Source organism: Octopus bimaculoides, chromosome 20 (assembly GCF_046866305.1).
Source record: "Octopus bimaculoides isolate indiv1 chromosome 20, ASM4686630v1, whole genome shotgun sequence".
Lineage (NCBI taxonomy): Eukaryota > Metazoa > Mollusca > Cephalopoda > Octopoda > Octopodidae > Octopus > Octopus bimaculoides.
In genome coordinates, this window is record NC_142947.1 from 28,983,420 (window position 1) to 28,997,104 (window position 13,685).

At 37.5% G+C, this 13,685-nt stretch overlaps 1 protein-coding gene across 10 annotated transcripts in view; it reads left to right on the top strand.

The window, feature by feature from the left end:
* Positions 1 to 13,685, top strand: part of LOC106883353 (uncharacterized) — a 143,556-nt gene that overhangs the window by 41,934 nt on the left and 87,937 nt on the right. For all 10 annotated transcript variants that reach the window (XM_089338286.1, XM_089338291.1, XM_089338292.1 and 7 more), the window contains exons 2-3: positions 11,491 to 11,660; positions 13,280 to 13,430. In XM_089338286.1, coding sequence (XP_089194412.1) covers positions 11,579 to 11,660; positions 13,280 to 13,430 — 233 coding nt within the window. In that variant the 5' untranslated portion in view covers positions 11,491 to 11,578. The remainder of the gene's footprint in view (positions 1 to 11,490; positions 11,661 to 13,279; positions 13,431 to 13,685) is intronic.

The following is a 13,685-nucleotide window of genomic DNA, read 5'->3' on the forward strand; positions in this document are numbered from 1 at the left end:
TATTTCTTACAGTTAATTACTCCTGTACGTCTCTTACAAGTTTCTTTCTTCTCTGTCAGGCTACCTATGATTCCTCTGCACCTCTTCATCTGCAGTTTATACTTAGTATACAATACTGATCCTACCTGTTGGTCATAGTCATCTTTGTGGCTATAGAATCTTTAGATTCTACTTTCATGTCTGGAATTTTCTCTGATTCTTTGGCATATTCAACTATGAAAACTAGATCATCAGCTCCAGGGGTTCACACAGGCAGCAAGTCATAAACTTCTCTGTTATGACCTTAATACCTATAATAATCAGGAGGGGCTGAGAACTAAACTATGTGCTTGGTTTACATGGCATTCCTAAGCTTCATTGCATGACATTCCTATGCCTGATTGATTTTAGTGACCACCAGCTACAGAACATGGTACCTTGACAGAGTCCTTCAGGTCAATGAATGCTAGTTGGTACTTTTTTAGCTCTTGTAGCTGTATCATCAGGAAGGTGACATTAACGGTAGCCCAGCTCGACATAAGACAACAACAGCATCTTGTCTTAAATAACTCTCTTCATAACAGTTATTCCATAACTCTTTGTTACTGTCTTGATTCATCAATTGCATGCCACTGAAGTTCTTTTCTGAAGTAGTTGATATCGCTGTGTCATTGGCTATGACACTTTTCTGTACAACTGATTGACTATGCAAGTCATTAATGCTTAGTATTTCACCTCATATTTTCAGCATCTCAGCAACTAACCCTGATGGTACAGCTGCTTTCCCTGTCTTCATGTTCGTAATTGCACAGTCTTTCATATAGCTGTCAACTTCATTAGCTGGTCTTTTTGCTGGGTTTACTTAGAGTAGACTTCTCCCACATATTCTCCTCATTCAGCGACCTCTTGTAATGTCATTTTCATGTCTTTTTTTATTGATATTAATGTGATGTAACAGCACTGCTAAACAGTAGACCACAGTATTGACTTATAAAAACGTTTAATAAACTTTGTCGGATATTATGGTTGTGTAATAAAATACAGTGTCCCTACAGGTCATTAATATTTATATACCGGCTTCCAGGAATGTGTTTAATATGTAAAATTGGTATATTCAATAACATCATATTCAGTGGCTATTTAAGCAATGAATTTGTGGCTGATTAATGAGTTAGATGGGTGCTGATGAAGGAGCAAAAACTCCTGAAATATGGATACGAAACATAAAAAGAATCAGTGCTGGTTATAATTTCTATAGAAAATCTGTAGAGATAACCTAAACAAGTTCATCTGGTTTGTGTATTCAACTGATCAGTTGGTGGCCAATTTTCTAAAGTGTTGCAAAATGTTAGCTCATTTACATCACAAGACTCCAAGAACCTAGGATTGAATTTTGTCACTTATTCATAGCTTAGAGGTTTAAGTTGTTGCTTTGTCCTAAGTCACTCCTGATTGGGCTGACCTATGATTAAAAGCATTCAAGCTCTCATCCTCCCTTTTTTTTCTTTGCAGGAAATAATGTACTTTATATCACATTGTTTAATGTGAAGATTTTTTAATATGGTAGGTTTGAGGAAAATTTGCTATTTATAGCATGTTAAGTGACCATATAGAAGTTCTCTGTTTGGTTTGTAACCATAAAGAGATTCATTCCTTCTTTGGTTCAAGTAACCATATAGGTAATTTCCTCATTGCCTTCAGGTACCCCAAACCCTCAAGTGAATCTGAAGGAATATAGAAGCTGAAAGATCACTTGGATAGACATAGCTTTAAAGAAATATTGGCTTGATGTAAGTAGGTTACATTAGAGGTAAGTAGTAACAGAACTGTGATATTGATGAAAAGGTTAATTGTTTGCAGTGCTTAACTCAGTTCCTCCGATGACAAAAAGCACTTGTAACAGATCAGTATCCATAAAAGCTAGTGGGAGATTTTCTTTCATTCTTATTTCATTTGTACAGGCATAATCATGTAGTTAAATTTCTTTCACAGCTATATGGGTGTGGGTTTGATCCCATTGTGTGGTACTTTAGGTAAGTGTCTTCTACAATAACTTAGGTTGACCAATGTTTTGTGAATGCAATTTAAGATTGAAACTTTAGAAGCTCTACAAGGATATAATTCAAGAGGCAAACTCAACCATTTGATAAATGGAAATTGATAAAATGAGTACCCTACTAAGTACTGACGTCAATATAATCTACTAAAACCCTTGAAGGTGATGCCCTAGCATGTGCAAAGTCAATTGATGGAAATTTAAAGAATAAGAGAATTAGTTGCCTAGATTTTGCAAAAAATGTCTTAAATGTGTCACTGAAAGTACCTGAACTGTTGTAACAAAACTGTGCTGTTGAGTATATTGTTGGTTTGCTATGCTGAGTTCACTTTTACCAATAAACCTCAAAAGTTTACTTTATTTTGATTCTGGTTTTAACACATCTCTGTTATAAAACAAGCTCTCATCAGTCATTTTTTCCCCTTAATCCTAGGTTTCTAAATGGCTATCCAGATTATGGCACATAAAGGCACCATGCAATAGTACAATTTTATGCAGTTAATTCATCAGAAATATAGCTTTGTTGTTGTTTAACTCTCAATGAACAGGCCTTTCATTAAACACATTTCGACTATCATAGCCCCCATAGTTCATTCAGACATAGTATATTTAGGACTACCCTATCCAACATGGCTTTTTTTTTTAAGGTTTAGGATTGATTTAAAGGAGATTTAACTACTGTTTCTAGCAGGTCAAGTAATTGCCTAAGTGCTCCCTTGTGACTTAAAAAAGAGGTCATTTATTGTGTTTTGGATTGCCTGTTCCTCCTCTAGAGAAGATAAACCTATACTTGTCATATACTTGAGATGATGCAATTGAAAATACTTCTCCACTTATCTACAAAGTTGTCACATGAATTATGGATAAAATTCATGTTATACAAACGTTGTACATTGTCTCAATCCATCTAGTTAAATGCATTTGGGAAAGCTAGCTGTGGTAGTCTGGTGTCCAAGCTCTCTTTAGCTTTACATTGTAAAACAAATGCCAATCTTTATTTTAATAATGTATTTCTGTGAAATCTATCTATGATATTCTCTCTTTTCTTTTTATGGTTCTACAGTTGTACTCTGTATTATCTCCATCATTAAAATAGTTATCATAGCTGTTGACAAAAATGGTAAAATTAAGATATGTTTTATCTTACTGCAACAATTTTCTTAATTCAAATATTGTGAGAAATCAATTTGCCTTTGATTTCTCTTTCTGTTTTTCTTTTACACCCCCTCTCTCCAAAAGGCATAAAAATGTTGTAGAAAACTATAGTGGAGTCAATGTTGCCATTCATCCCCATGGGATTAATAAGTGCCAGTCATGGCACTTGGATCAATTAAGAAATCATCTGTACTTGCCTACAGAACTTTTGGTTTTGAATTTAAAATTGTGGATAGCAGAATTGGCATACCAGGCATAGTTAGTTAGTTCTCTTTGTGCCATGAGCACATAAGGCCACAACATGAGTTCTCCAACCACCTCTGTTTTCTACAATTGTTCTTGTGTCATTCCAGCTTCTCCACCCTTTATCTCTTTTCCATGTCAATGGTCCTTCACCATGTGGTTTTAGGACACCCTGCTGCTCTTTATCTCCCAGGCTGCCACTTTGGTGCTACCATACAACTGCCTTCTTGATCTTGTCTGAGGACCTACCTCATCCAGTTCCAGCAACTTAATCTTATTTCATCACTGATCCTGTTGATGCCCATTTTCATCTCAATTGTGTAATTTCAGACTCTTTGCAACCACTTGATGTTGTGTAATCTCCTTAAGCATGTGAATTGGAAGCTGTCCATTGTTTTTTCTTCCATTTTTGTCACTTTCCAGTTTTCATATCCGTAGAGTAATACTGGCCAGACCAATGTCTTGAATAGCATCAGCTTCATTTTACTGCCTGTACCTTTGCTTCTCCATACCTTTGTTAGATTGTAGAATGCTCTCCTGTTCTTTATATCTGCCATTCATCTTCCATCTTTCTTGACTGTTACCCCAAAGTAAACAAATTCTTCAACAACTTCCATGTCGTCATTGCTGATTCTCACACAAGTTTGTTGTTTGGTATTATTCCTTGTGTTTTACATTTTTCTGAGTTAAGTTTAGAGCCAATTCTGTCATAATTTTCTTCCAGTCTGTGTGTCTTGCTCTGAATGTGTTCGTAGATGGATGATAGCAATGCTACATCATTCACAGAATCAAGATCAGACATAAGTATACCCCAAAATACTTTCTGATTAATTTTGAAAATTTACCCATTTCTTGAAATATTTTGAGAAGGTATAGCTTTGAATTTTTCACCAAAAAGTTAGTGGGGTGAAATTATAGATTGGAAGAGCTGTTTTCATTCTGCCTTCTCACTGTAATAACAAAGCACTACCATCACTGTCAGTGTTGGTTTAAACAACAACAATAAAAATGAAACAACAAAAATGAGAATGAAGGAACAAGACAAAAAAATCAAATGGAAAGAAAACAAAGAAAAATAAACATTAAAAGTATAAAAGATTAAACTATTGAGGAAAAAAGAAAACAATTATATCAACAAGGAAACAAAGAAAAAGAAAAAGAAAAAAAGGAGAACTAAGTAGCAAAAGGTGGGTTTGTAGGAACTAACAGGTTGTTACACCAGATCGAATGGTGTGTTCAACTGTGCCTTCTGGACATAATTGCAAAGATGTTTCTGTAGAGAATAGCCAGCGACACTTGCTGCAATAGTCACCCCATCTTGTGGGGCTCATTTCTCAGGCAGGCTATTGTTAGCTTGATTTTGTGAAAGTAATCAGCAGTGTAGTCTGAGAACACTTGAGGTCTTGATTGCACAGAGAGAAAGTAGCAAGTCAAGCTTCTGTATCTGTTTAACTTCTTCTTCTCTGCATTATGGGTGGTGATACTTGGGTTTGTGGCCAATACAGCAAAGTTGGAGAAGGAGAATGTGTTGCTGCTTGTCACATACTAAATTAGAGATTCCCCCACCCCCGTATGGGAATAAGGTTATTCTGTTGGAGTGCTTACCATTCCTTTGTTCAAGACTTACAGGCTCCAGTTGTGGTGGAAACTCTGCTGCATCAAGGCCCCTTTTAATGATATAGTTCAGAGCAACATGTCACGGAAACCAGCCTATACTTTGGCTGCAGGATAATGGATGCAGGCCAAATTTATTGAGTATGGCTCCACAACAGTATTTGTGCAGCTTGCACATGTGGAGACTGAGGTGCAGGGCCACTCCAATACAAGTGCACTCATCATCAAGAAATGAACCAGTTCATGAGGAGGGCACTGAACTGAGCCACATGTCACTGTTTGGCTGTGAAGCAGAATGGAGACAGGCAAGGCAGTGCAGGTCTAAGTGTGTCTCAATCTGCGTGAAGGTAGATTTGCCTTTGATGTCATGCCAGTTCTGTTGGATATCTATATTCTGGGGGACAGCAAAACCTTCAGGGGTCCTATCAGCCAGAACTGGCTCCAGTTTCCAGGCCATGTTAGGTTTATTCATTCCACAAAGTACCTCACCATTAAGGGTGCTGCTGGATGAGATTGAAGAAAAATAGGTCAGCAGAGCCAGGTCCAAAGCAGAATGGAGGCCATTCTGTTACCAGTCAGCATTGTCAAAACTATCTGTTCAGCACAGCACCAAATGGTGGCATCGATTTCACTGAGTCGATTTGTGAGAGGGTGACATATACACTGCATAGTGAGAAAAGGAGCTTAGGCAGGTCAGAGCAATTCCTCAAGAGGGAGAGTGTCATGTGTGTGTCAATGAAGCACAATCTCTCTATCATCCTAAATAGGTTTGCAAGCTTGATCTCCAGGTACCCTCTTATGGCTTTTGAGAGGATTAAGGAGCCAGGAATGCAGGAGGTGTCTCTTGGCATCAGCTGAGCTCCCATCAAGACTGGCTGGATGCTGAGTACAGCATCTTGGAATTCAGCCTCACCATAGTTCACATTTATCACCTCTGACTTGGACAGGTTGATCTCAAGCCCAAGGAACTTTAGAACCTGGATGACCTGTTGAAGATCTCTAACTACAGACCCAGCGGAGCCACCCAGGATTGAGTCATCCAGGTATCTGATATTGAAAGGTGAGTGGACTGATCAGGCAACATCAGCAACAGCCAAGGCAAAAAGGAGCTGACCAAGAGGATCCCCCTGACAGACACCTCTGTAAGAAGCAATCTTGTTGTCAGTAGCCATGAGTGTGCTGGGTATTTCATAAGATAGGTATGTAAGTATGTGAAATGAGAGAGCATGTTTTAGATACATCTCCAAGATGTAGTCCAGTTTAAATTATTTTTTATGTTTAGCTTCAGCAGGAGGCAAGGTGATGAGGGAGGCATATGCTATGCAGTGTCTCGCTACATGGGCAGCAGTCTCTCATCCACACATTACTCCCACTTCCAGTTAGAGAGAGCTTAGAGCTTGGCTGCTTGTCAAAAGACATTGCCCATTACTTTCAGATGGATACTTTCATCCTTATTATTCAGCACAGTCAGGTTGACTGAGAAGAGAAGATGAATTCAGTGTACAAGTAGGAGTCCACCATGGATCAGTCCTTGGCACCCTCTTGTTCATCATAGTCCTCCAAGCAATGACAGTGGAATTTAAGTTGGGCTACCTTGGGAGTTCCTTTATGCTGATGATCTTCTCCTTGTTGTTGAATCACTACCAGAACTACAGAAGAAATTTCAGGAGTGGAAGCAAAGTCTGGAATCAAAGGGTCTTAGAGATAATTTTACAAAAATCAAAGTCTTAGTTTGTAGGAAAGCTGACAAATCACAAATCCCTTCAGGTAGATAGCCCTGCTTGATATGTAGAAAAGGCATAGGTGGAAACTCCACAAGGTATACCCAGTGTGAGCTGGGTATACCCAGAGGTGCAGCAATATTAGAAAAAGGTTAACAGGGAAATAGTATTTGTGTGTGGTAGATGCACAGGTACAGTAAACACTAGAAATATACTGTAAATAGACTTTATCAAATGCCAGTGGGGATACTTAGAAGTAGTTAATAGCTTTTGTTACCTAGGTGACCAAGTCAGCAGTGGAGGGGGATGCTCTGAGACAGTAGATGCTAGAAGAAGAATGGGCTGGGCAAAGTTCAGAGAGCTTCTGCCTTTGTTTGCAACAGAGGGCCTCTCCTTGAGAGTGAAAGGCAGATTGTATGATGCCTGTGTGTGAACAGTCATGCTACACAGCAGTGAAACATGGGCTGTGATAGCAGAGGACATGCGAAGGGTTGAAAAAAATGAATCTAGTATGCTTCGCTGGATGTGCAATGTCAGTGTGCATGTACGGCAGAGTGTAAGCATCATAGAGACCAAGCCAAATTCAAAGTGGAACCTAGTGTGGCTCTCCGGCTTACCAGTTTCAGTCAAACTGTCAAACTCATGGAAAGCGGATGCTAAATAATGATGATGATGTGTGTGTGTGTGTGTGTGTGTGTGTGTGCCTGGAAGAGACTTAGGCATACCAAGAACCATGTCTATATATATATATATATATATATATATATATATATATATATATATATGTATAGTGAGAATTTACAAAAAAAACAAAAGACGAAGACAGGTTAGTAAACAATAAACCGATGTATTAGTTTAACGCTCGGGAAGTGAGAAAGTCTTTTATGTTTCGAGCCTACTCTCTTCGATAGTAAAGAACACAGAAATAAACAGGGAGAGAAAATAGAAAAAGGTATAGTGGCTAGCGATCTGTCATGGTGAATGCAGGACAGAGGGGTTACACAGGAGAGCTAGGAAGAAGGGAGATAATAAAGTAGTGGTGATCCCAAAACAAAGGTGTGCATGCGTGTGTATGTGAGAACGTGTATGCGCGTGTGGAAGGGGGCTGGTGACATTGACGTGTGCATGTGTAGGTGTTTGGATGATGGTGTAGGTGCTGGGAAGTGGGCAGTGTGGTGGTGTGGTGTTGGGGTGTGGGGGAAGCAAGGGTGGGGTCTAAGGGATGGGGTGGATAGCCAGAACAAGATGCATCTTTAAGTTCAAAATTTCCATTTCAGCTATAGCACCCTCTCTATACACAGCACAAATGTCATGAGCAGCTTTTGTGGCCTTAGAACCTTGATTAAAAGCAAAAAGGAGGTGTCAAAAATGCTTGTTTTTCTTAACTTGACATTCCATTTTAATGATCTGAAAATAAACAAAAATTAACTAAAATTAACTAGAAAAAAAAAAAAAAAGATTCCAAAATGATTCAAAAATAGAATTCTAAAAAAAAGTAGATTCCAAAATTTAAAAATGCTATAAATTCCAAAATTTAAAAAAAACGTCTGGAACTTAGTTGCCAACCCAATATTAATGCCTGGCTCTGGTACCTTGCTCCAGTTCACAACTGGCTGGACTAAAATCCCTGCTCTTCTGCTTCCTGTGGAAGGGACATATGCCATTGGTCAAATGCTCCATTTGGGTGGAGGCTTAGGCATGTTGTGACTGATGATGTACAGATGTATGCTGAGATTGCAAAATCTTCAGGAATTCCTTGATGGTGGGTAGGCGGTCATCATTTGTCAGATGGATATTTCCACAGCTTGTCTGTTTAACAGAGCTACAGTCCTGAGTCAAACAAAGACCAAGACAGGGTGTATGGCATCTGGAACAGTGTCAAGTGCTCACAATCCTCTATAGGGCTTTCCTATAAGTAGGTTATCTCCCTTGGCTAGGCGGTACTGCATGTAGACAATTAAACTTCCGCAGACATCCACGCTATTGTTATTGTTTTACGTCTTATCATGGATATAAAGCAGCTCGATGATTCAGCTATCGAAGTACTTACTGTGCCTGAGTTAAAGAAATATTTAAGATTATATGGACAGTATGTTACTGGAAGAAAGGCGGACTTGACTGAAAGGTTGAAAGATATAAAAATTCTGTCGATGAAGAATGTCAACAAAGTAAATTCATCGGACGATAAGTCCGAAGTATCGGACGATACTTCAGACAGGAATAAGCAGAAGCTTATATCTCCTCTCGGTGAAGTATTGCCTGATCCTAATCTGCTTTCAGCAACCATTCACTGATTTGGCCATGAGCATGATGAGGTGTAGAAGAGGTAGGGACAGTCACACTATAAAGTCTAATAATTAGAGGAATATTAGATTCAATGCTGTTTTGGCTACATAGAATTGTGTAGTCCTTTGTTGCCTAATGCTTCTTCATGTCCTTTTTGTACCTCTTCCTTTGTTTTTCCCTTCTTCTATGCTTTCAATATTCTCTCATTCCTAACTGACACTTGCAAGGTTTCCTTACTTTGGGAGAGGTATCACATTAAGCTCCTGAATTTGATACATACACAGTCTTCCACACTTATCAGTCCCCTTCCTCCATTTTCTTTCTTCATGTATAGGCAATCAGTGTCTCCACGCAGATGATGGGCTCCATGCATCATTAGGAGCTTTCTTGTCTTCCTGTCCAACTCTTTTAGCTCCTCCTCTGTTCACTTCAGGATTCCAGCACCATACTGAATTACTGAAACTGTATGAGTTTATTGCTGAAATTATGTTTCTGGCATTCAGCTTTGAAGCCAATATTTTTCTCACTTGCTGTAGGTGTACTCTTTCTTTATCTTTTCTTTTATATCATTTCCATTTGCCTCGAATATTCCCAGGTATTTACAACCAGATTCAGGTTCAGTTGCCTTCATCATTTCACCACATGGCATACATATGCCTTCTGTCCTGACAAGCTCTCCTCATCTCATCACCATCATAACACATTTTGAGAGTTTAAATTCCATCTTGATATCATTTGAGAAAATCTGCACAGATTAGACTGGATTGTCCAGTTCTGCCTCACTTTTTGTGAACAACTTCAAGTCGTCCATGAATAACAAGTGGTTCAAGTTTTCCCTTACTGCTTCCCAATCACATCCCAACTTTGTCTTCTGTTGTATTTCACTCAAGGGGATCATTCCCAGCACAAAGACCAGTAGGGGATACACTGTCCTCTGGAAGATTCCTCTCTTGATTTTCACCTCTCCTAATATCTGATTCCCTGCTGTCAATTCAGTTCTCCAACATTTCATACTGTTCCATATAAAGCTTCTCATGTTTTCTGCTACTCCATAAATTTCCATGCTTTATGATAGTCAATCCATGCCATGCCCAGGTTTGTGTGTCTTCTCTTGCAGTTTCTGATAATTAGATCATCAATTAACAGCTAATCTTTCATTCCATGGTTCCTCTCAGCACCCTTTATGTTCAGTAGGTAGCAGCCTACTTCTTTTTAAGAATTTATACAATTCACTGGCCAAAGCACCTGACAATAGTTTCCATATTAGCAGAAGGCTTGTTATTGGTTGAAAGTTGGATGCAATATTACCCTTTTCAGGATCCTTGGCACATAATAATATCTTTCTCTTTGTCATCCAGCTGGGTTCTGTGCCCTCCTGCAAGGACTCATCTAGTTGTTGTACTATCCTTTCATAGAGCCCTCCCATCTTCTTCATCCTGTAACCTTGGACCCCATCCAATCCTGGGCTCTTCCAATTTGGGAGTTTCCTTAACTGCTTTTTTTAAAATCTTTTCGGTAGTAATTTTTGTCTTGGCCTTCTATATTTCTTAACTGTTCAATCTGCTATCTCCCCCACAAGAAATTTGCTGTCATGTGCCTATGTTAGAAATCCTTATTTAGGGAAGATTGACAGAATTATTAGAACATTAGACAAAATGCTTTGTGGAATTTGTTCTGGCTCTTGAGAACAAATCCTGAGGAAGTCAGCTTTGCTGTTCTTCTTCATACGGTCAATAAATTGTAGCGCCAGTCATATGCTTTCTTCACAATCCTAGTATCAAACAGACATGGATCAGTCAGTATGCATATTCAATCATCATCATCATAATCAATAACATCATCATTATTATTATGAGGAGGGCAGGAGTAGATTGGCAGAGTCACTAATGATTTGAAATACCCCTTGGAATATATGTAGTTACAGTTCTTTATGTTTGAAGAAATGTGCTGTGTGCTTTCACATGGCACTGCATGGATCAGTCTTAACACTTCTGCTGTGGGGTATGGGTCTTCATCAGTATGGCCAGGCACCAAGTATCTCGTCCTTTGTCATCTCACCTGAAAAGTTCAGCTTCCTGATGTTGTTCTTCAGTAATTCATCCCATATCTTCCTCATGTTGCATCCACTTTGAGTGATGGGCACTTCTTTATGGAGGTGTCAGCTTTATGTTGCAATTAGTTTTGAAAAATAATTGAAAATTTAGGACAGATGTAATAAAATAGCATTTTTATTATCAAAATAGTGTTTGAAACATAACAAAAGGTTCTCACATAAAAAAATATAATGGGCCATTTAACACTTTAAATCGAGAGATTTTGAATGGTGGCGTGAGAATCATTCTCAAAATTCAAATTAGAAAGGTTAAGTATTTTCCTTGTACTTGTTATTGTACAAACTTGAGTTACTTTTGTAAAAAGCAAATTAATATTCTCTAGCTTTCAGGAGAAGCTGCTTTTAGAAGAGTTTCATTCCTGAAGATATTAAGAATCTATCATCACCTCCACCACCACTACTGTTATCATCATGAGTTATGAAAGCGCAGATGGTCATGACAAAGATTTCCCTGGGCTATACCGGCCTTCCACAGGAATTGATTCTGCCTCAAGTAAATAATCTTTTTGTTTTGATCACTTTATAATAGTTCCTTTTTTTTTATCTTTAGAGAATACGTGTGTATAGGTATGTATTTATATATGTATGTGTATATGCATGTGTGCATGCACATACATGCCATATGTGTATGTGCATACTCATGTATGTACATACATATATATACATATAAATATGTATGCATATATATATATATATATATATATATATATATATATACACACACACACACATACACACATATATATATATACACATATATTTAACTAAATTTTTCTTAAACCATATCTTACCATCTTAACAGAGAATACAATTTATTCACTTAAAAGAAAGACAATCTGGTCAGTCAGAATGCCTTTAACAAAAGCACTGCTCAATCAGAACTGACTTGAAGGTTCAACAACAAAACACTGTAAGCTAATGTTAATTCATTTAATGAATGGAATTAATTGACAGTTAAAAATAATCATGCTGTAATAAAACAAAATATAAAACTTGTACAGGAAGCAATTCTAGATAAATATCAACATTATTTTGACTCTCCCAGTGAAGTATAGCTGACACTATATTTTCTGAAATAGTGATGAAAGTATCACTAAGTAAATGTACAAGATTGTACATTGGCTGAGATAACATAATTGAGGCGTTTAGTAACAGACTGTCATAAGCACCACAACTTAAAAACTGAGAAAAATGCAATCAAAGTTTTGCAACTTTCAGAATGCAATATGTTGGCAAGGAATGAAGTTAGGAAGCTGGTTTTGGTCTTAAAATAACTGTGAAGACCTCCTCTAATCATTCCACCTATGTAAAATTATTTATGTATGTATGCATCTGAAAGATGAAACAAATACTGCATCTTTCTCATTTTGTAGTATATACTGGTACTATGAAATGGTGTATTGCATTGCATATTTTAGCCATAATACCTAGAAAAAACCTACCGAACCCCGCTAAAGATATTGTTTGTGTTTTAAGTATCTTTCAGAGGTAAGACAAATAGTAGGATAATAGCCCATTATTGTTATGATGGTAACTAAGAATGTTAGAAAATGAGCCATAACACCTTGGAAAACGATACAGAGACCACACCTGTGTGCTTATGATGGTGTGTTACTAAACTCTCTGGTCTGAGTTTGGGTGAGTGAGCATTGTGTCAGTAGCATTGAGGTACAGTTTTTTTCAGCCAGATTGGTTCTTCCTCCCAATTTTTCAGATTCTAGATGTTGAGACAAAGAAAATGATAAACTAATCTCCAAAATGGCTGGGTTGGCGCTTACGACACTGCTACTAAATGCTTCAATTGTTTTAGAGATTTAATAATTCAGATATGTTGTCCATATAAGTTAGCATTTACCAATCTAATGCAAGAAAGGTTAAAAAGTTAACTAGAAATATGCTGTGAACAAAAAACAATATTAGTCAATGACTCGACATGTTTTACCTTATTCTGACTGACCATCTCATCTGATAAAGTGGTTTATGACAAAGTGTAACATGAAAAAACAATACTATGTTTATCTCTATTGTTTTCACTTAAAGGTGAAACATTTTTGTTTGTAATATTTTTGTATATACTAATATAGCTTAAACTGATTTATTTGTTGCCTATAGTTGGTGAAGATGACAACGAGCGACAAAGCAAGAAGAAAGACACAGATAAAAAGAAGAAAGAAAGCCGTAAGGAAAAGAAAGACAAAGGTTATATGATGTTTGAAGAAGAAGATTCTGAAGAGGAGCAGCTAGTCAATATGGAAGACATCAAGTAAGTGAACTTAGACAATTTAGCCTGGTTTTGATTTCTCTAAGGAGTGGTAATGTCAGCTAGCATAAATAATTGGCTCCAGAATAAGCTCCTTACAATATTCAGTGTTGTCCTTCTGCTTGTTTGTTTTTTTATTATTTTAAAATTTTATATCACAATTTGTGAACAATAATGGGCAGAATCTTGGTTTAAGCACCCCTCATAACTTTTTTCTATTTTTTTTTTTTGAATTTTAAGAAAAGTTTTGTAAATTTG